This window comes from Stomoxys calcitrans, chromosome 4 (assembly GCF_963082655.1).
Source record: "Stomoxys calcitrans chromosome 4, idStoCalc2.1, whole genome shotgun sequence".
In the NCBI taxonomy this organism is placed as follows: domain Eukaryota; kingdom Metazoa; phylum Arthropoda; class Insecta; order Diptera; family Muscidae; genus Stomoxys; species Stomoxys calcitrans.
Window position 1 is genome coordinate 93,981,887 of NC_081555.1, and position 23,027 is coordinate 94,004,913.

Here is a 23,027-nt window from a genome sequence, read left to right on the forward strand (position 1 = left end):
TTCCACAGCAATATTTGGTGGTGTTGAGACGACGACGACGGACTACGACGATAGACATTATTATTCAGGCAACATAACATAAAGCACTTAAAACAACCAAAGCAAACCACTTTTGATCAAAATGAACCAAATAAAAAAAACATGTAAATGTAAACCAAGAAAAAATATGAAATGGAAAAGTTGAAAAAACTAAAACAAGAATACTTACATGTCTTGTGCGGCGGATATCAGGTTAAATTAGTTGTGAAGTATACAATTTATGAAGCATCTATCTATATAGATAGATAGATAGATAGATTTTATTTTGTTTTCTTTAAACATTACAATTCAAATTTCTATATACTGTTTGATTAAGATAACAAAATGTAAATGTAATTAGTTAATGACAATAACTTTAAATAGTTGTCTGTCAATACCATATTTGTTTTAATTTGTGCTGTTAAATAGCTAAATTTAGTATGTTTGCGTAACATTACGTTTAGATATATACATTTTATAAGCCATAAAGTTAACGTAAAATTTTATAAAGTGTAAAGTTAAGGAAAAAATTTACATATTCTTTTTTTTTTTTTTTTTTTTTTTTTTTTTTTTTTTTTTTTTTTTTTTTTTTTTTCAAAATTGTTCTCGATTTATGTAGTTCCGATATCTCAAAGCATTGCTAACATAATTATATAATCCATCCCACCCACAATAAAAAGTTCCATTTAAAATTTGTATTAGCTGTACATCATCTAGATAGGCAGTTCCAAAATGCCGTACCCTAAATTCTTGTAATACTGGACATCTGGCTATGAAATGTTGCAAGTTTTCGACTTCTCTCAAGTTACACAATGTACATTGGTGTCTCGCTGCGTTTCTAAAAACGTTTCCATTCAGTGGAAGTACATCTGCCCTTGTTTTCATTATAATAGCAATTTTGTCCAGTTTCCAAACATCTTGCATGTATTCAATCCCGATTTCTGGATTCAAAAAACGATAAAATCTGCTTTCACTTGCTCTTGCTCTATCTATTTTCTCTGTATAGCTTTTCCTTTTGAGATTATTTACAAGTATAGTTGTGGTTGTAGACCAATCTTGCGCTGTTCTGAATAGATTTTCAATTGGAACGTTAGTGCTTTCGGACCAAGATTTCAGTGCCAAGGCCCAGAAAATTTGTTTGTTCCATATTTTTATAGAAAGCTTATGCGGGAGTCTGTTATTATCGTAAAGGAATAAAGTTTTATATATATAATCCATATGTAGTTTCAATGTGTAAAAGTGGTTGTCAGGTACATCGGTCTCTAAAGATAATATATAATTTGGTATATGTTTTGGTTGCTTTAAAACCTTTTTCAAAAAGTACCTTTGTAGTTCATCTACTTCTTCAAACCAGTTGTACCCCCACACCTGGGCTGCATATGACTGTGTGGTTTTGCACACACTCTGGAAAATTTTCCATTTCGATATAAGGGATACATTTGAGTTATTGATCAGATTTTCCCAAGCTGCGTTTATACAAATCTTCGCTCGTTTGTTTCTTTGTTCTGCATGCTTAGTAAAACTCATTTTTGGAGTTAGAAGGACTCCAAGGTAGCAGTATTCGTTCACCACTTCAATTTCTTCATTGAGGTATTTCCATCTCTCCCTTGAAGATAACCGTCCTCCATTTCGAAACACCATTATCTTGGATTTTTGCAAATTTACCACCATATTCCATCTACTACAATAGTTTTCTAAATTCCATATCATTTTTCGAAATACTTCAATATCATCAGCTAGTATGACGATGTCATCAGCGTACAGTAGTACCCGAATATTTATTTCGTCTAGCACTAACCCTCCTTCCAACCAGTCGTGTATATCATTTAAATACAGAGTGAACAGTAAAGGCGACAGCAAACACCCTTGTCTAACTCCTGTATAAGTATTAAAATGTTGCGATACATTATCTCCAGTCCAAACTACCGATTTAGTGTTTTGGTATATGTTTTGTATTAAATAAACCATCTTTGTTGAGATTCCGATTTCATGCAATTTATAGATTAAAAGTTGCCTGGGTACCATATCAAATGCGGCTGAAAAATCGACGAAAAATGCGTACACTTTCTTTCTTTCAGATAACTTGCAGTGGACGATTGATGCCAGGTTGTAAACATTGTCTACGGTTGAGTATCCTGGTCTAAAGCCTGCTTGAAATTCTTTTAATATATTATAATCACTAATCCATTTCTTTAGTCTATTATTTACAATTCCCATAAAAATCTTGGCCATTGTATTCATAAAAGAGATGCCTCTATAATTACTTGGGGTGTTTATATCGCCCTTTTTGTATATAGGAAATATTACCGACTCTTGCATGATGTTATCTAGCTGTCCTGATTCATAAATTCGATTATATTGACGTGCTAGCTCTGTAAGAAATTGATGTGATGAATATTTCAAAAACTCATACGGCACCCTGTCCATTCCTGGCGCCTTATTTTCTTTCGTTTCGTTTAAAACATCTTGAATTTCACGTACATCTATTTCTCTATCCAGTTCAATATTTGTTCTTTTCAGTACGGCATATTCAATGTTATTTGCAAACTGTGGTTTATTTAATAGCATATTGAAATATATCTTAAAATCCTCAGCAGAAATACTGCTACCGATTTTATGTTTTTGTCCTCTTATCTGTTTTGCAAGTATCCACCATTGTTTTACATCTGTGGTGTTGCAGATTTTAGCTTCTAACTCTCTGGCATACTCCAATTTCCTTTCTTTACATGTTTTCTTGTACGTCTTAACCGCATTCAGATAAGTTTCTTTGTCTTGTAGAGTGCTACTTCTCCTGAACTTATTGAGGCATTCAAATGATTTTTTTCTTGCCCTCTCACATCGACTGTTGTACCAGTCTGCTTTGTATTTGTTGCATGTATTTTGTTTATTTGTTATTACGACCGACTTCTGAATTAAATTGGACAAATCTGATAGATTGTCTATACCATTCCCATTTATAGCTAAAAGAAGGTTTTGATTCAAGCTGTTCTGGTATCGCTCAGTTGTTGCCTTTTTCCAAATAAGTTTTGGCGGTAAATTTAATGGCTTTGCATTGATATCGATTTTATTTAATTTAATTTCTATTTTTAGTGGAAAATGATCAGACCAAACTTTTTCTTCAACTTCTATCTATCTATCTATCTATATACATATATTGCTAAAAAGTATATATGGTTGGGTGTACAGATTAATAATTTCGATTTTGAAATCATATAACATTACTATGTACCACATTGGTGTGTGCCGAAAAAAAAATTAGCAGGTCTGTTTGCGTACTTTTCGCGCATATATTATCAGAAAAGTAAGCACAGCCTTTACTTTTTTTTTTGAATTAAACAGCTGGTTTTCATAAAAGAGCTGTTCGACGTCCAGTAAAAATTTGCAAGCCCTCAATTACAAACTCTTAAAATTTTGCTCGCTCTCATACACTCTCCCACCCTCAATTTTTTAAGTACGTGAACAAACATAATATTGCTTAGATACATTATATATAGATAAAGAATTTAAACTTCGCACATAGACTGGTTGGTGGCGCTTGTGAATATTTATAAATGATAATTATCTAAGAACATGACGCAAGCATAATTCTGTTCTCAACGGCATGCAGTTTGCGTTGTTTGCATTTTCTAAATATGCATTATTTCCTTTCCCGTAAAGGAAACTATGGCGTAATGGACCTACTATATAAATTTCGACAGTCGTAGCTTTCAATATGTGTATATTTCTTTTCTTTTTGCCGTAAATTTGATTTTTTTCGGAAGAAAAAAAATAATTACCGACACCTATAAGCTTGACATTTGCTTTAAATTTTTGAGAGAACAAAAATTTCTGTTATTTCAATCCTCTTTGTATGTTCATACATGTGCATAGATAAATTATCCTCTTTGTATGTGGTACGGACAGTGATGCCAACAATTTACCAGCAAAGGGCGTAACAAAAATTTGCACAAAAAAAACACTAACTTAGATTTTGTGAAAATGTTGCAAATAGTTGTAAAGTTTTAAAGAATAATCGTGGCTGAGCAAGAAATTCCTCTTGAAATAAGTCAAAAATCCAAAAAGATCACATAGGGTGCACGATCTGATGCAAAATAATGGTGCGCTGTTGAGTTCGTTGATCCATTAAAGTGGAGTTACATACTATGCGCGCGCATTATTAAACACTCATTAAAAATGTAAAGGTGTAGTTATTAAAAATGCAACCATGCAAGAAAAACCCAGAAAAGCAAGCTGAAATTTTGCGCGTGGTGTTTTAATATTACTTTCGACTGTACGAAGTACGGTGTAAATCGGTTGATAATCTGATATAGCTACCATATAAATCGGCCTTGGGTCTTGACTTCTAGAGGGCATTATTCTAATCCAATTTGGCTGAAATTTTGCATGAAGTGTTCTGGTATGACTCCTAACAACTGTGGCAAGTATAGTCTAAATCAGTCCATAACGTGATATAGCCGCCATATAAACCGATCTCCCGATTAGATTTCTTGAACCTCTAGAGGGCGCAATTCACATCCGATTTGTCTTAAATTTTGCACGATGTGTTTCGTTATGACTTCCAACAACTGTGCTAAGTATGGTTTAAATCGGTCCATAACTTGATATATCTGCCATATTAACCGATCTTGGGTCTTGACTTCTTGAGCTTCTAGAGTGCGAAATTTTTATCCGATTTGGCCGAAAATGTGCATGAAGTGTTATATTTTGGCTTCCAACAAGTGTGTCAAGTATTGTCTAAATCAGTCCATTTCCTGATATAGGCGCCATTTACACCGATCTCCCGATTAGACTTCTTGGTCTTCTAGAGGGCGCAATTCTAATCCAATATGGTTGAAATTTCGCATATGTCTTTTTGGTATGACTTCCAGCAACTGTTCCAAGTATGGTCTAAATCGGTATATAACCTGATATAGATGCCATATAAACCGATCTCCCAGTTTGACTCTTTGAGCCTCTGGAGGGCGCAATAATTACTCGATTTGCCTAAAATTTTGGAAGGGGTGTTTTTTATTTGAAAATATCAAAGAACTTGAAACATGCGGTCCATGGTGGAAGGTATATAAGATTCGGCCCGGCCGAACTTAGCACGCTCTTACTTGTTAACTTTGATGCCTAAAAACACTACTTCACATATCTCAACACAGAATGACGCTCGAGTTCAATCATCAAAGTTGAAAATTCTTTAACTTTAGGGCGTCGCTTTTTGGGATTTGTTTGCAGCGTTGCATTTTTAATGCGGGCGCTTGGTATGTAACTCCACATTAACTCTGCAAACAAATCCCACAAAAGCGACGCGCAAAAGTTAAACAATTTTCCACTTTGACGCCAAAAAACACTCTTCACTTATGGCTACATAGAATGACGCTCCATTCAATCGTCAAAGTTGAAAATTCTTCAACTTTTGCGCGTCGGTTTTGTGGAATTTGTTTGCAGAGTTGCATTGCGCGCGCATAAGACTTGGAACCTTTGTAAAAATGTACAGTAGTGGTTTACCCTTTACTAGTAGTTGTTTTCCTGTCATTAGTAATGTACTCTGCCATTTAAGACTTTTCTACGCAGAGGTGTCGTTAAGTAGCACTACGCTCGGACTCAGCAAGAAGTGGTTGCTGATCATTGGGCTCAATCTTTTTCGGACTGCACTCATTGATATGAAAGAAGTTTGCCTTTAAGCCCCTAGAAACTGTAATTTTTATCCGATTGGGGTGAAATTAAGGTAGTGTTCTGTTACGATTTTTAGCAGCAGGGCCAAGTATGGCCAAAATCGATTTATAAACATATATAATGGCTCCCATATAAAGCGAATAAAACTATCGTCCGATTTATCATCAACTGAAATGTTTCTCGTAGTTTTTTTTTTTTATTACTTACAATGACAAAATAAAAATGCACCAATTAACGGAATAAGACTTAAAGTTTTATGAAAAAATCTTTAATCAGAGTATTTTTTTCTTTAGGGGAATTTCTTAGGGGAAAAACAATACAATTGGGGATTTTTTGCGAAAATTTAAATAGAGTTTTGGGAATCTGCCTAAAAAAAATCTGGCAACCGTGTCCGTACCAACGACAGAAAAAAATATTTTTTGAAAGACTAAACAAAATGTTGTCCATTTTTTTTTTTTAAATTTTATTATCTTCTGCGAGAGTTCATTTTATTATCATTAGACGTTTATGTTGCATGCCAAACTTAGTCCATTGAAAAAATCTGTTTAAATGAATGAAGAAATAAGTACTTAAGTTACTACGAAACAACAACTATAAAAAAAAACACGATAAAAAATTAACTTGTTGGAACTAATGCTTAATAGCTTTCTATGAGTGAGTTAAAGGTATACAAAAAAAAACCAAAGCCAACATTGAGAATTGGCATTAAGAACATCTGCCGTTTCGGCCTCTGTATGTATATGCGCCTTCATAGCAAATCTTTTTTTATGGTTTTTGCTCATCATCGCTGTGCCGTTTTTTTCTTCGCTCTCCATTGTAGTAACCATTGAAACGTTTAAGCTAATAGTGTAGATAGGCCAGTAGATCAGCGATTTTATGTGGCAGTTACCTTGCCAGCTTGGTATTGTGAATGTGCATTTATGTTCTTTCATTTTTCTTAACCTATTTGTATAGTTACCTTGTTTTCTATTAAGCTTTCATATATACATATATAGCTGAGGGGGGAACAGTGAAAACGATAACTACAACCAATCCATCCACAAGTATTTAAAACCAGTTTAGGTCGGCACATACGAGATAACCACACCAAATACAAAATGCAGCAAAGTGAACAATTATTTATTGTACAATATGCCAACAATTGACTCTGAGAGGGAAAATTTTAAGTTTCATGATCTAAAGAGCAGTTTGTGTTTGTGTTGCTATTACCTTAATACATAAGAGAAATATATAATTGATAACAGAGTTGCCACTTTTATATGTTTGTCACTTGTTTAAAGCTGATTTGTTGAATACCTTGCCACATTACAAAAAAATGGTTGATAACAGAGACTTTACTTTTCGAAGCTGACCCTAACCCTATAAACCAGACAATGTCTGGGTTATTTTTATTTTTATTTAATTTTGCAAAAAATTTAATTTTTGCAATAGTATCCATCGGAAAACCCCTCTGGCCTTCACCGCCACAACGTCTGCCCTTTCATTTCCCCTTACTCCGTTATGGCCCGGCACCCAAACGATGCTGATTTTGCCATCTTCAGAGAAGGCGTTAATCTCCTTTTTGCACTGCAAGACTGTTCGTGAACTTACCATCCTGGTTGTTATTGCCCTTATGGCATTTTACTATCGGTAATTTAGCTTAAGTTACCAACTTTTTATTTCATAATGATTTGAGAAGTTCATGTTTGTGAGTAGTACTTATTGTTATTTAATTGAATGCGTTGTAATAGACCTTTAAAAATTTAGAAAATAAAATAAATAAAAAATTTTTTCTCATCAGAGAACAGATGTTCGGAAAACCACTTTTTTTTTGCAAGCGCAGTGCGATACACAAACATTTTGTTCACTTTGAGGTAGTTCAGTTCGCCAACAATAGTCGGTTGTGGTTTTCCAGCCAATAATTTTTTAAATAAAATCATAAACAAATGCCTTGTAAACAATATAATGAGCTATCAATTAAACAAATATCATGTAGTCATTTCTAGTGAACTTGGTCCGCTGCCCTGTATAGCGCAAATAACATGATTTCGTTATAGATCAAACAGATGTGATTCCAAAAAAATGTTTTTATTTTCTATTTTTGGAATTTAATTCAACATTCACTTATGTGGAGGCAACGATGATTCATCCAGTCATTTGAGCTGGTGCAGTCAAGCTATTAAGGGATATCGTTGGTAAAACCACAAAACTTGTCTGTCACCAACACAATGGTTGGTTGGTTGGTTAGTTGATTGTGTTGTTGTTATGACACAACACAAAAGCGCAAAGTTTAAATTAATATTCATTCATTAAAATTGGAAGAAATGACGAAAATACATGAATATGCTGACAAACATATGTACAAAGGGTACATACTATAATAGCACAACAACAACACCACCGACCAACCACACATTGCTATCGTTTATTTTTATTTGCTTATAGCAAATACTACATTCATACAATTTTTTTTAAATACATTCCTCCACATTGTAGAAAATCTGTGAATGAACGAACAAAACAAAAAAAAACGACAAGTGTGTGAACGAATAAATGAATGAAATACCCAGTGACAAACAAAACATAAAAAACAAATCAGTTTGAACTGATGACGAAGCGCAACTACTAAATTATAGTAAATATATAGAAGTCAATGGTATTAACAAAGTCAAGGTAGCAAGTTGAATGGATAGAAAAGTTCGTTGCCGTGGATGATGATACAATGATGATTAGCTTTGAATAAAATACCAAAACAATAAAAAGAAGGAAGAAATGAAAAAAGTTTACCCTTCGAATGAATAGAATATGCTAGGTCAGTGTTCTATGTATGTGTGTGTGTATGTACAACATACATTTGCTTGCAGCAGTATAGTGGTAAAGGCTTGGAAAAAGGCAGCATTACAAAAAGTATTTGACCATTAATTAAACAAGCAGAGTGGTGATTGATATTCAGAAAGCTAACGGTTATCCCTTTTTTATGTTTTTGCAAATTCAAACATGCCCATGAATATTCCAGTAAGGAATAGCGATAAACTTTCATGTGTTTAAAAAGCATTGTTTTAAAACATTGTTGTCAGATGAATTTCACTGTATCTAATTCATTGCAAATTGTTTTTAGCAAATTGAGCCAGAGGTGTGTACTTCGTGATTCAGCTTGTAACACCTCGATCACTTGATCTCTATATAATTCTAAGTACAGCTGGCAACATATCGATGGCTCTATCGATATTTAATTTTTGACTGAATATCGATTTATATTTTTCCGATAAATACTATCGCAAAAGCTTTTTTTGCGAAACTAAACCAAAATAAGCAATCCGACACTGAATGTACCCTTTTAGATACATTGCGCCTATAGAGGGCGCAATTTAATTAGACTAACATTTTGTACAATGATTTTTCTCATGACTTCCAACTGACTTTATTAACCTTGGTTGTAGTTGGTCAGTGCAATGATATTGCTTCTATATAAATCGATATCCAGATTTTTACTTCTTATTTTCTTTTTAAAAATAGGTGATGGGAAATTAACGATAGTATCGATACTATCAATATTTATTATTAAAAATATCGAAAATATCGAATGTTTTGACTATCGATAATTTGCCAGGTCTAATACTAAGTCGGTTTGGGTATAAATTTAAGTCGGTTTAGGCCATTTTGAATCGGGGTTTTCCACTGTGTTTGCTTTCAAATGATTCAAATGACACCAATGGGTCTGGCTGGGCAGTTAAACAGGTGACGTGTATCGTGCGGTCCCTGGTTATAATCGGGACATACATCGTACACACCGGAACGTAATTGAGCCAGAACTACTCTGGTTTGCCGGGGGATGTCAATTTCTTCACGTGCAATGAAAGGCGATCGTTCTCTAAGGACTACGTTCACCCGGTAGCCATTTACCGCATCTCCTACCGTGTCTGCATGAATGTTGTCTAGACCTAATTGATATGCCGCATGATCTAGAGGTTCTCTCTTGTAGCGCTGAACCTCACGCTCTAGATCATGTAGATCGACGTTAAGGCTTCTGGGCGGTGGATATCTATCCACAAGATGATGATTTGGATGGTCTCTGCGATAAAAGCCCAAAAGGTATGTACCACCTCCATGCACCGGTTACACCTCGCCGACACCGACAGATGAGGCAGGCGGTTCTGGCAAACCGAACAGAACCAGGGTCCGGGGTTCTTTTCAATCCCGGCACGGACCAAAATCGTGCGGAGAAGGTTTTTCCGGGATGTGCCTCCTCTTCCATGACGAAAAAGACAAACACGTACACTGAGGCGGCAGCCCTTGCCGATGGAAGGGTTCCATCGGGTCAATCCGGTGCGTACAACCGACTGCCAAGGGATTGTCGCATAACTGTTGTTGTTGTAGCAGTGTGTTGTACATTGAGGCGGCAGCCCTTGGCGGTGGAGAACTCCATCGGGTTAATCCGGCTGCCATGGCATAACTGTAATACGCTTTAGTAAAAATCCCGCTTAAGGGAAACTTGATGGGAAGAATTATTCATTCTTGGTGTTATTAAATGCAATTGAGTTCGCTCAAGCGAAAATAGCATAACTGAAAATACCGCTAAACTGGAAAAGTTTTTAACCCCCAAATTCTGTTTTTATATGAAACTGAAAACGCATAAGTGAAAAAGTTATCTCCATGGGATACTATCTGAAATCTAAAAAGATAACGTTATCAATAAAATTCGCAAAAACATATTTTAATATATAGTTATCTCAGACTTGAAAAAAGTTCCACTGAGCATTGCTCCTTTTCAACTCAAGTTATTTCATACATTATTAGTACTTTGACGTGAAAATTTGCTTGTGTTTATGCTTATATCGCTTAACTGGATACTTATTACACTGAATCGAACTGCGCTAAAGTGAAAATTACGTATAAGTGAAACCAAATACAGCGGTCAAAAAAAGTATTCATCATTCAATGTTTTTTTTTAATAAGTCTACAAAAGACGATTGAAATAAAAACATATTAAACTAATGATGCAGTAGTGCTTGTGTGATATATATGTACACAATTTCATTGTTTTTAAAGAAAAAAATAGTATTTATTGGAACAAAAAGGGCCATTTTACAGCTGAACACAAAAAATTAAACAAAAAAAGTATTCATCATTGCAAAAAAACAAAAAAATAAATAACATAATTTAAAAAAATTAATACTTTGTTATTCGACCACCGCGTCTTATAACTTCTTTTAAACGGTTTGACATCGATTGGACTAATTTAGCGGTTATATTTTGGTCTATATTAGTCCATTCCTCCATTATCACCTGTTGCATTTGACTCTTGCTCGAAAAATTGCGCGTTCTCAATTTGCGTTCGAGATGTTCCCAAAGATGTTCAATTGGGTTCAAGTCGGGACTTTGAGGAGGAGTTTTAATGACTTTGGGGCAGTTATACAGCATCCACATCTTGGTATTTAAAGCAGAATGTTTGGGGTCATTATCTTGATAATATTGAAAGTTATTACCAAGCCCAAGTTTTACAGCACTATCTTTTAAATTCCTCTTTAAAATGTCAATGTAATACTTATGATCCATTACTCCATTAATAATTTCAAGATTTCCCGCTCCTGAAGCCGCCATACACCCCCAAACCATTAAACCACCTCCACCATGTTTTACAGTAGCAACTGTGTTTCGTTCTTCAAGCTCTGTATTTGGTTTTCTGTACACTATGACCTTTCCATCGCACCCAAAAAGATTAAACTTGCTCTCGTCTGCAAAAATGACTGTTTTCCAAAATGATTCGGGCTGTTTTACATACATTTTTGCGAAGTTTAGCCTTTTCACTCGGTTTATTTTATTTATAAAGGGCTTCTTACGTGCAGTTCTACCTCTGTAACTATGCCTTTTGAGTGTATTTCGAATTGTTTGTGTAGTAACTTCCTTCCCTAAATATTCCATAGTGTTTTTACGAAGAATGGTCGCATTTGTCTTCGGAGTTTTCTGAACTTGCCGCACTAGCCAACGCACATCTCCAACTGAAAGTGCTTTTGGTCGACCAGATCTTGGTTTATTGTCAACAGTTTTCGTTTCTGTCCACTTTCTGATGATGGATTGTATAGTAGATCGTGGTCTATTTAATATTTCACTGATAGTTTTTTGAGTTAAACCATTCCTGTGGTGTTTTATTATCAAAACTTTTACCTCATCAGAAACCTCGTTTTGCTTACGACCCATTTTGACAAAAACTATATTTTCAATGAAATTAAATATTTGCTGTCAAGGGCAAAGCCTCCTTTACTAAATAAAACAGAAAAGGGGGATTCCCAAATAATATTTGAATTTGACTTTGATGATAGCACATCAATGATGAATACTTTTTTTGTTCTGTTTTTGGTGTTATTATATAAAATTGCATTTTTTGCGCTAATTAAATTTATTTTTTGAATTTATTTTAAAACATATTACAAAAAATAAACTATTGCATAAAACTGCATTATTTGTTTACTTTAAATTTTCTTCAATTACCCAAAATAAGTGAATTTATTATCAATTTTGCTAATGATGAATACTTTTTTTGACCGCTGTATAGTTATCTTAGACTTGAAAAAAGTTCCACTGAGCATTGCTCCTTTTCAACTCAAGTTATTTCATACATTATTAGTACTTTGACGTGAAAATTTGCTTGCGTTTATGCTTATATCGCTTAACTGGATACTTATTACACTGAATCGAACTGCGCTAAAGTGAAAATTACGTATAAGTGAAACCAAATAGATGTATTTTTAGCGTTTCACTTATCCGGTGTAGACTGTATTTATGATTTTGCATTAATATAATAAAACCTTTCATAAAATTAAAGAAAAAAAAAGGTTATGATTTAATTTATAACGAATAATTCTCTCTGTGTGTACCTTAATGGAATGTTCATGGGCAAAATTTGCATATGCATATGATCTTTGTGGTATTGTACAGTTATGGTGCTAAAATAGTTTGCCATCAGTTTCTGAATGTCAAATTGGTTATGATCCTTGCCTAACTTCGTATCACCCTTGTGCACGGGGAGTGTTATTAGTATCATAATATGCCACAACTTTCAAAAAAAGAATACAGCATTAAAATTCTGTTTTTGCAAATCTTCTTTTATCACTCATTTTGGCGCCAACATTTCTTTCTTTTTCATAGCAATTGTTTTGCATATACCATTACGGCTGCACGTGCGTGTTGCTTTTTCACCGACAGGTTTATGTGTTTCTATGTTGACTTAGTAACAAAAAAAAAAAAAAAAAAAAAAACATTCCGCTGTATACCGTTACAACTAACTGCTGTTAACGTAACGTATCGACTCATCTACATACATATCTGAACAAATCGGAAAATTGTTTTTGTGATTCATTTGGGATTGTGTGCATGTGTATCTTTTTCCATGCATTACTGAGGAGGGCTATGAATTTTTATGGAGGAGGACAAAATACGGCACTGTTTGTGACTTGTATGCAAAAATGAAATACGTATATTTATGGGAAATTTCTATTTTAGTTTACCTTTTATCTTCTATGTTCGTTTGCGTTCTTTTTTTTTTGTTTTGCTCGTTTTTAGAAAGGTTGTTGACACATCTACACACATACAAACATATACTTTCATATGCAAGTGATGATATTTGTTATGTCGTTTGTTAGAAATAATGAATAATACATTCGTATATAGGCTCGTTGGCACTGTGCCGGCATGTAATTATATAAATGGGGCCATTTACAATACTTTTTTTAAGATTGTTTATATACCTATGAATATTTTAATTTTAATAAAACAAATTAAAACAGTGTTTGTGAATTTTATAAGTATTGTGATTATCACAACAAATTTTGTCTGAATTTTAAAATTCCGTAAATATTTTTTTTTATATTAAATTTCATCAATAAAGTTCATTTAATTTTTGTCGATTTATTTTAATTTCAACTAGCTTTTAATAAGAAACTAACAAGCATTTTTTTTTAATTTTACATAATTATAGGTAATTGAAAATATGTACATTTTAAATAATCTATTTGAAGATTTACGTTACATTTCACAAAAATTAAATTTCAACGAAAATGTCAAACAATTGGGTCAAAACCAGGATTCACTGAATAAGGTTAAGCCAAGCGATCAGCCGACTTCAATGTTTTTTTTTTTAATTTTTGGCAGTACTTGGCATTGGGGTTGTCACTTGTTCTCTTTTTACAATCATTCTTTGTTAACGTTTTCTCCTATTTGATGACATTGTCAATTGGCAGATTTGACATCCTTAATGATGCTTATGGGGCCTATCCACTTTATTTTTTCGCAAGTGAGCTAACCTTCTATTAGTGAATCCTGGATTTCGTGGGAATTTTCTTCGAAACGGGGTTTTAATAAAATTTCTTAAATTTTTTACGTCCAGGCTGATGCCTACACCACAGTAATTGTGTAGGGTATGTAATTAGCTATGGGCATTCTTTTTTTTTCGTTTTAAATTTGATCTACAGTGGTGGAAAAAATAATAGGGACAATAGTAACTAAGAATGAGTTAGAAAAAAAGTACACGGCCGACCCAGATTATTCGTAGAACTGTTGATTTCAGAATGGTTGGAAGAAATAAAAGGGACAATTTTCAAAATATTGTTATTAGTAAAGAATACAATATTTTTTGTAACTGACATTTTGAAAGGGAAAAACACCAACGAGCAGTAATGATTTAAATGGTTTATTGAAATATTCGTTTCGTAATTAAAAACTTGAAATCTTAATGATGTGTTGCAGAGTCATACAACTGAAGAGGGTAAAATAAGGGAATAAAAAAATAATAAATGAGGTAAAAATCAATAAAGAAATAGCAAATATAATGAGTTGTTGGAGCAAAAAAATTTCTATCCAATTCAATCAATAATTTTTATGGAAAATAGAGGAAGGAAGCAAAACACTTCACATCTTTTGATAAATATCAGCACCAAATCGATCAAATTTTTGTATTATTGATACTAATATATTAATAATAGAATTAATTAATAATAGAATTTTGCCTTTATTGTTGTTGTTCAGAGAAGCACAGAAGTAATGAAATATTAATTTCAATTGCATTAGTATTGAAATATTGAGGAAAGGAAAAAATAAATGAAAAAACTGTCTCTATTATTTTTCCACTACTGTATCTTGAGCCCAAAACCCATGGCAGTGCTTTTTGTTTGTAACATACAGAAGCAAGAGATAAGTGTGAAATCGTCTCAGATTCATTTTCTGAATCGATAAACTTGTGTTCATCATTCTGTCGGTCATCATTTTATTTTTGAAGAAAGTGCGGGTCGCAATTTTCATACGATCGTCTTCAAATATGTCACATACTTCTTTTTTGGCCTAGAGCCGAGGCCTTTTGAAACTGTAAGAAATCGGTTCAGATTTGGATACAGCTCTCAAAGTTTTTTATTAAAACCTTTTTACATAAGATTAATTTTTAATCGATTCTCTAACTGAAACTACTATAATTCAAAATTATTCATTGATTTAATTTTTCCCCAAAATTCACTATTAAAAATAATAGGAGTATTGATACATAACCCTATACATTTAAAGCAAATGGCGCAAAAGGTGAAAAATAATAAATGAAAGCTTAAATTATTTCTTTAGCTAGAGTAATAACCTATTTTTCGACAACTTCAGCACTTCTATGATGCGTGGAGTCTCTATAAGATCCTGTTATCTCTTCACAGGGTTATCCTGGGATAGCCTTAAACGAATTTTGTGCCAGGCATTAGGTACTGCCTTCCGTAGCTCTTCCTCATTTGACAATCGGTTCTTTGTAATATAATTTCAAAGTCCCCATAAATGTCTTATGGGATTGTGGTCAGGAGACTGAGCAGGTCACGGCTTAATCTGAACCCCATTGAGCTGAAAGCATCCCCTTTACCATTTACTAGTATACTTCAATCAGATATAGTCCATCTTGAATCTTTTATATAGACTCAGTAGGGTTCCTTTTGCTATTTCACAAAATCATTTTTTATTTTTATTATTATTTTTTATTTTTATTATTTTATTATTTTTTATTTTTATTATTTTATTATTTTTTATTTTTATTTATTATTATTTTTTATTTTTATTTATTATTATTTTGTATTTTTATTATTTTATTATTATTTTTTATTTTTATTTTATTATTATTTTTTATTTTTATTATTTTTCTATTTATATTATTTTTTTATTTGTATTATTTATTTTATTTTTATTATTTTCTTATTTTTATTATTTCTTTATATTTTTTATTTCTTTAAATTTTTTATTTTTTTATTTTTATTATTTTTTATTTTTATTATTTTTTTATTTTTATTATTTTTTTTATTTTTATTATTTTTTTTTATTATTATTATTTTTTTTATTTTTATTATTTGTATTAATTTTTTAATTTTTTTTTCTATTTTTTCAGTAATTTTTAATAATCAAGTCTTTCCGCTTCAAATAATTCTCATGGTCATTAAGCTCAACTTTGGAGAAAAACAACTAAAATTTTTTATTTATATTTTTATAATTTTTTTATAATTTTTTATTTTTTATAATTTTTTTATTTTTATTTATTTTAATTATTATTTTTATAATTTTCTTTTTTAATTTTTATGTTTATATCCTTATTTTTAATTTTTTTATCTCAATATTATTATTTTTATTTTTTTAATTATTTTTTATTTTTTTATTTTTATATTTTTATTTTTATATTTTTATATTTTTATTTTTATATTTTTATTTTTATATTTTTGTTTTTATATTTTTATTTTTATATTTTTATTTTTATATTTTTATTTTTATATTTTTATATTTTTATATTTTTATTTTTATATTTTTATATTTTTATTTTTATATTTTTATTTTTATATTTTTATTTTTATATTTTAATTTTTATATTTTTATTTTTATATTTTCATTTTTATTTTTATATTTTTTTTATTTTTTTTTATTTTTTTTTATTTTTTTATTTTTTTTATTTTTTTTTATTTTTTTTTTTTTTTATTTTTTTTTTTATTTTTTTTTTATTTTTTTTTATTTTATTTTTTTCTTTTAACTTAATTAAATGTTAAAATACTTATGGTCCCCAATATTTTGATACTTGGCCTATTATTTTATTCCAAATAATGTTTTAATAAAAATGGATATGAAGTTTTAAATAAGACCATCTATGAATACTGTAGGCATACAAAGGAAACAATTTCTGTAAGCTAAACTGTTACAAAATTAGTTTGCCAAAATACTTATGCCGATGACTGTTTAGGGATGTGGGTTGTGTACGTAAACTTTTTTGTTTTATTTTTCTAGTTTTTTTCTATTTCATAGATATAGGGGGTCAAATAAGAGTAATATCTGGAATTTTGTTAAGCGTATTGACTACATGAATATGTGATTCAGCAAAATAGATTGAATCCTATTAAAAAATTTTACATCGTGAGCATTATTACTTGTTTTTTTTTTCTTGAATAAACAATGTGTACGTAAATTTATTTGATTGACTGTATGTAGTTCCCATATGTATGTAACCGCCGATTTTTCCGTTAAGTACCTTTGCAAACCCGTTTATTAACCGATATTTCACAAAATGTACGGCTTTTGGTAGAAATTCTACAAAATTTAAATTAAATTAAATTTTGAATATTGACGATTCAGTCTGGATACCCAATGTAGCTATCAAAAGATTGGATTTGTCCGACTTTAACCCGTCCTTTCTTGTTTTATAATGCGTTTTGACAGTTGTTCGGGCGAAAAGTCGAAGTCAGTGCTAGGCTCAATGAATTGACACCTATCTATTTTTAGAGAAAAGTGTTTTCCTCTCCATTATTTTTTTACTCTCTTTAAAAGGTCAATATGGCAACATTGATTGTCTTCGGTTTGATTCACTTCATGCCACTTTTAAATTATTTGCTTTAGCTTTTGGCACGGTTGTGTAAATTATACTTTCAATATTACTTTTCTGTTTCATTTTGTTGTATGATTCATAACAAAATAAATGGCAACCAGTTTAAATTTTTTTCTCGGAACAGTTTTTCATCATTCGCGTGTGAATTGTTGTCATCAATTGTGTGCAGATTATTATAAATGCTAATGAATGAATGAGTAACCACTGACTGAAGACTGAGAAACGCAATAAAATCTGGGGACTTCTATAAAAAAGTGTATTAAACTATTATTTATGTGGAGAAAGTTATAATAACAGTTCACATTTGTTAATAATTGTAAGGTTTTAGTACTTGTTTTTGTTAATTATGTATGTGTTTATATTATATTTACTTTACATAGGTCGAAATGTTGGAAACTCTAGCATCAATACTATAGCAAGGGATCTATATAATAAGAGTGAGACGGTGCCGCCCGGCCTCTCACTGATACCCTTCATTCCAATACCGACACTTGATACCGCTGATTGTCTGCGACTGCCATTGCAGCAACTCCGTATACAAAGCACTCCACTATCCGTAACCTGTGGATGCGCCCGTTAGTTCTTAGTTAAATTTCTCATTTCTAAATTTCTGTTGACAATGAACACCACATAAATTAGAGCTCAGAGTTCCAACCCGTGGGGTGCTTAAAGCCATCTCATGCCGGGATTAAATCAACCTTGACTAGCAGATCGTACAAGCATATGTCTGAACTATGCAAAATTCACTGCGTTGCTTTCGTTGGCAAGTGACTCAGTCATTCTTTCCGTCATAAAAGGTATGATTGGAAAACATGATGACAGACTAAGTATCAAATAAATATTTCTACAGAGGGTGTCGAGAAAGAGAAAACCATAGGACAACTGCATGTATGTATATGTTCCACACTGGTTAACAGAAGAGGTGTCACTTAAGGCTCCCATAACTTTGAAGACTTGAGTGAATTAGCATATGCAGCTTAAAGTACGTTTTTACATTGGCTACTAAATCCGGATTTATGGCATTTTCGATATTTAAGTGCTAAATCCTGTGCAGTTTTTACCGTACAAAATAAATCGCACTTTTGCAGGATTTATTTTTAAATATCAACAGCCCAATTCTAAAAACTCTGGGAATTCTCCCTCGAATAAAATCCGCCTATTCTGATTGAATAGGGAAAGGACATTTTTGGGATATGGAATTTCGAATTTTCGAAAACAGCTGTTTGATTTTGGCTAAACATTTGGCTATAATTTTTTGGAAAAAGAACATAAAATGAAAAAATAAACAAAAAGAAGTTAAAAAGTTTACAAACATGTTTAGTGTTGCTTTTGTAAAGTTTGTTTTAAGTTTTTCATTTTAATAGTGCACAATTATGGCCTACAGCTTGTCACCATATTTCTGTATTGTGGCAACAACTTTCCGTGTTCATCCAACAATCGTTGGCTAAATTAGATGCTTCCAGAGTGGTCTGTTAGATAGATTAATTGTGTCGTGTTGTCCCTGGTTGCATGCGGGCCACACATCCTGCATGTTGGCCCTTTCCGTTGCCAAAAGGAGTAAAGGTGGCTGAATCGTAATATAAAGGTTTGCTTCTACTTCGTCGTCATAAATTCTGTGTTGGTCTGCCTGATACGCCGTTTTATCAAAGGCCTACTTTTATGCAGCTAGAACTTGAAGATCTAATCGACATTTCGGGGCCGGGACCGCTTTTCTTGGTGGTTGGGACGGCTGCTGGACATAGTGCTGCCGAAAAGAGACTTATGGATTTATTCTTACTCCTGTGGAGTAAATGCTGCCAAATGTGGCGCCAAGTATCTTTGAATAATTGCCCACGAACATTCCATTAAGGAACACTCGAAACGGAGTGCCAATAAAATTGAAAAACTTAAGCAAATCTTCTAAGATGGGTACATGACAATTAATCCGGGAGAACCTAATAAATTTGTACTTGATTTTGATGAAAAAGTGAAAAATAATGTACATACATTTTAAATTGTTCGTAAATAATAAGAAGCGGTACCATTTTTTCAAAAAAAAAAAATTTTAACACAATTTTTTATCCAAGCTCCCTTTTATTTGTTTGGGGGAATTTTTTCCAAATTTTACCGTCTCATTCTCCCTTTTATATCGATTCAGAATAGCTACTTTTTTCCCTGGGAGATATTTCCCTTTTTTGAAGTTTGTTTAGAATAAGGGAAAATGGATTAGGGAATAAACTCCCAGTAAATTGTTATTCAGAATAGGGGAAAAGGGAGAAGTGAATAAACTCCCAGGGAATTGTTATTCAGAATAGGGCTGCAAATAAATCCGATTTCATGGCTGAATAATCGATAAAAGTACCAAAATATGCAACATTATTCAAGACATGTGTGTGATATGCACATTCGTGTATACGTATGTACACTTGTGTATGTCACTTAAATCCCCAATAATGCAGTGTAAACGGACAGGATTTGTTTTTGGATATAGTTAGATCCAGATCATAAAAATTTCAATGTAAACTTGCTGTATGAGGCTTTTTAAATCGATCTGCTGTTTTAAAGATAGAAACCATTGTACAATTGTATTGGGTTGCCCAAAAAGTAATTGCGGATTTTTCATATAGTCGGCGTTGACAATTTTTTTCAAAGCTTGTGACTCTGTAATTGCATTTTTTCTTCTGTCAGTTATCAGCTGTTACTTTTAGCTTGCTTTAGAAAAAAAAGTGTAAAAAAAGTATATTTGATTAAAGTTCATTCTCAGCTTTATTAAAAATGCATTTACTTTCTTTTAAAAAATCCGCAATTACTTTTTGGGCAACGTCGCTTGCCCAACAACGAAATCAACGATACAACCCTGTGGGTTGAAATTCCAACTCAACACTTTCAAATTGACATTCTAGTTTTATTTTGCATTGCCACGTGCAGCAGCCAAAAAATTAAAAGATTTGTGATTACAAACGTATAAATTAAAACATTAAAAATGTGGAAAAATAAACAAAATGTTGAAAAAACTTTAAACAAACCATCTGACAAAGAACTTTGAAATTTCAATGTTTCATCAGCTGGGCAAGTGAAGTACCCTTCTTTAGTGATAGGAACCTAGAAGGCATCTTTATTATCCTGTTCCTGCCTATCATTTTCTATAACGTTGTATACAATTGCCACTACCTTCTACAAATGTGCTAGCTGGATATGCGTAGCTTTTGCAATACATAGTGATAATTTTCATAATTAAGAATAATAAAAAACTGCTATTTATATTTTTTCACGAATTGAATGATTTTGTTTTTAGTATTTTCGTGGTTTAATGTTTGCAATTTTTTTTTTTACTGACAGTAATATTCTTCAGCATTTGCCATAACCATTGCAACACTGATATTAAATGTCATCATGACTCTCATCACCATTATCATCAATCATGATGAGTGTCATCATTATTTTTATTTCTTGACACTTCTCTCTTGTCTCTTGTGTCATATACTAGTTCATTCGAATCCATTTTTATATATGTGCGTTTGTATGTGTACAATGATGGAATCCTTAAATGTTTGATTCTACATAAGTATGTATGTATGTTCACATATACATATGTGCAGTACACGTACTATGTATGAAAATGTATTTTTTCGTTGTCTCTCAATTTTCATGTATATATGTGGACACCCATACAATGCCATCCATGCATCCATATAACAACAAAGATTGCCTAATGAATGTGCATTCACAAGTATATTGCAGCGCTTAATTTGTTGCCATTGTTCTTCTATAACTGACATTTGTATTCTAAAATGTCTCTCGGTCATTTTCATTTGTTGTTTGTTTTACAATACATTATTTTTGTGCTGCCATATTCAGCAAATTTACATGGGAAAAGTTTAATCAGCTATCCAATTTGTAAAATATGGCGAAGTACTATTTTGTTTTATATTTTATTAATTTTTTATTTTCATTTCGATTCTTGGTGTTATGCCTTTGCCCCTTTGTATCATTGCTTGGAATATGATGATGCTGCATGACTTTAGGCAAATGTAATCGATTCAAATTACTTGGCAAAGAGTGGAGCAACATCGTCTTCTACGATCATTTCAAATGTTATTGATGGCATTGCGGAAAAGGACAATAATGTTCATAAGGGCGGTGTAAAGCCACCACAGGATGATAAGCCTCTATCCCAAGGCCATATTGTACAGCAATTAAATTGTAGTAATGCAAATATCACCACAAACTCCAAAATAACAACATCTAATATAGCAATTGCTACTAACACAACACAATCTTCCACTTCCCCATCCATATATCCTTCAACTTTAATTAATAACAATGCAACTGCTACCGTATCAAATGCCATGCCTTCTTTCACCTTTAATCCTAAAGTTTCTTCTGCTATGCAACAAGAAAATTACATTGATCTTCATCGTTGTAATTCACAGAATAATATAATACGGGCTGCTGGAGGAGGTAAACCGGATGCTAAACCACGTGGCCGTATGACAGCCTATGCCTATTTTGTACAGACATGCCGCGAAGAACACAAGAAAAAACATCCCGATGAGACAGTTATATTTGCGGAATTCTCCAGAAAGTGTGCTGAAAGATGGAAGGTAAGTACCCACACCATATTGTCTATATATTAGATTTTATAAGTAGTATATGTATGTTGAGAAGAGAGCATATTCTGGGCTGGACTCGTAACCTTAAATATTTTTTGCAATATCGAAAAAGAATATAAAATGCTTTATAACACATAAATAGATATAACATTACTGTTATAGGGTATTTGAAAATGTCTGTTTATGTTTAATTGTATTTGTGTACTCTCGACAATAATAAGCAGTTATTGAGCTTAAACTTGTAACGGACAACACTATTCCTTTTCCTGTTCTACGCTGTTTCTCAATGGAATGGCAATTGCGCCCTCTATGGGCGAAATGTATCATATAGGATACATTTAGTATCAATTCGCTTTTTTTTGTTCAATTTTGCAAAAAGTTGAACTTTACCAATCAAGTATCAATCGGAAAAATAAAAATCGATATTCAGACAAAATATAAAATATCGATAGTGCCATCGATATTTTGCCAGGCATTGCTTCATATAAGCATCCTGGTGTTAAAAGCTTTTGACATATGTAAGACAGCCTGCCGTATTCAGAATATATTTTAATAAATTTTATTGAAAAGCCAATATTAAAAAAATACTGTTTAAACGTCCGGAAAAGTGACTACTAAATTCTCAATTTCCAATAGTTATCATGCTATATGGTAACGCATGGTTTTCATAAAATTTTATGCAAAATATCAAGAATAAAGTAGAAACGGTTTATCTACTCAAAACTTAACTCAGCTGATCACTGATTATGAAAACAAAACTTGTACCAAATAAAGCAATAGTTTAATTTTGGGCAACCCTAGCGTGCTTACTTTCTCGACATGCTTACTATGTACTGCCCAAGAACCCCAATATTTTGCTACGCTCGGTTGGCTGATGGTTATGTGTGAGTATACATGTACGT

The 23,027-nt window shown here is 32.2% G+C and overlaps 1 protein-coding gene across 6 annotated transcripts in view; it reads left to right on the plus strand.

Annotated features, from left to right (window-relative positions):
- LOC106082136 (high mobility group protein DSP1) overlaps window positions 1-23,027 on the plus strand; it is an 84,172-nt gene that overhangs the window by 42,795 nt on the left and 18,350 nt on the right. For 5 of the 6 annotated variants that reach the window (XM_059367025.1, XM_059367027.1, XM_059367026.1 and 2 more), the window contains exons 4-5: window positions 21,538-21,699; window positions 21,946-22,116. In XM_059367025.1, coding sequence (XP_059223008.1) covers window positions 21,538-21,699; window positions 21,946-22,116 — 333 coding nt within the window. The remainder of the gene's footprint in view (window positions 1-21,537; window positions 21,700-21,945; window positions 22,117-23,027) is intronic. The other variant, XM_059367029.1, reaches the window with a different exon arrangement.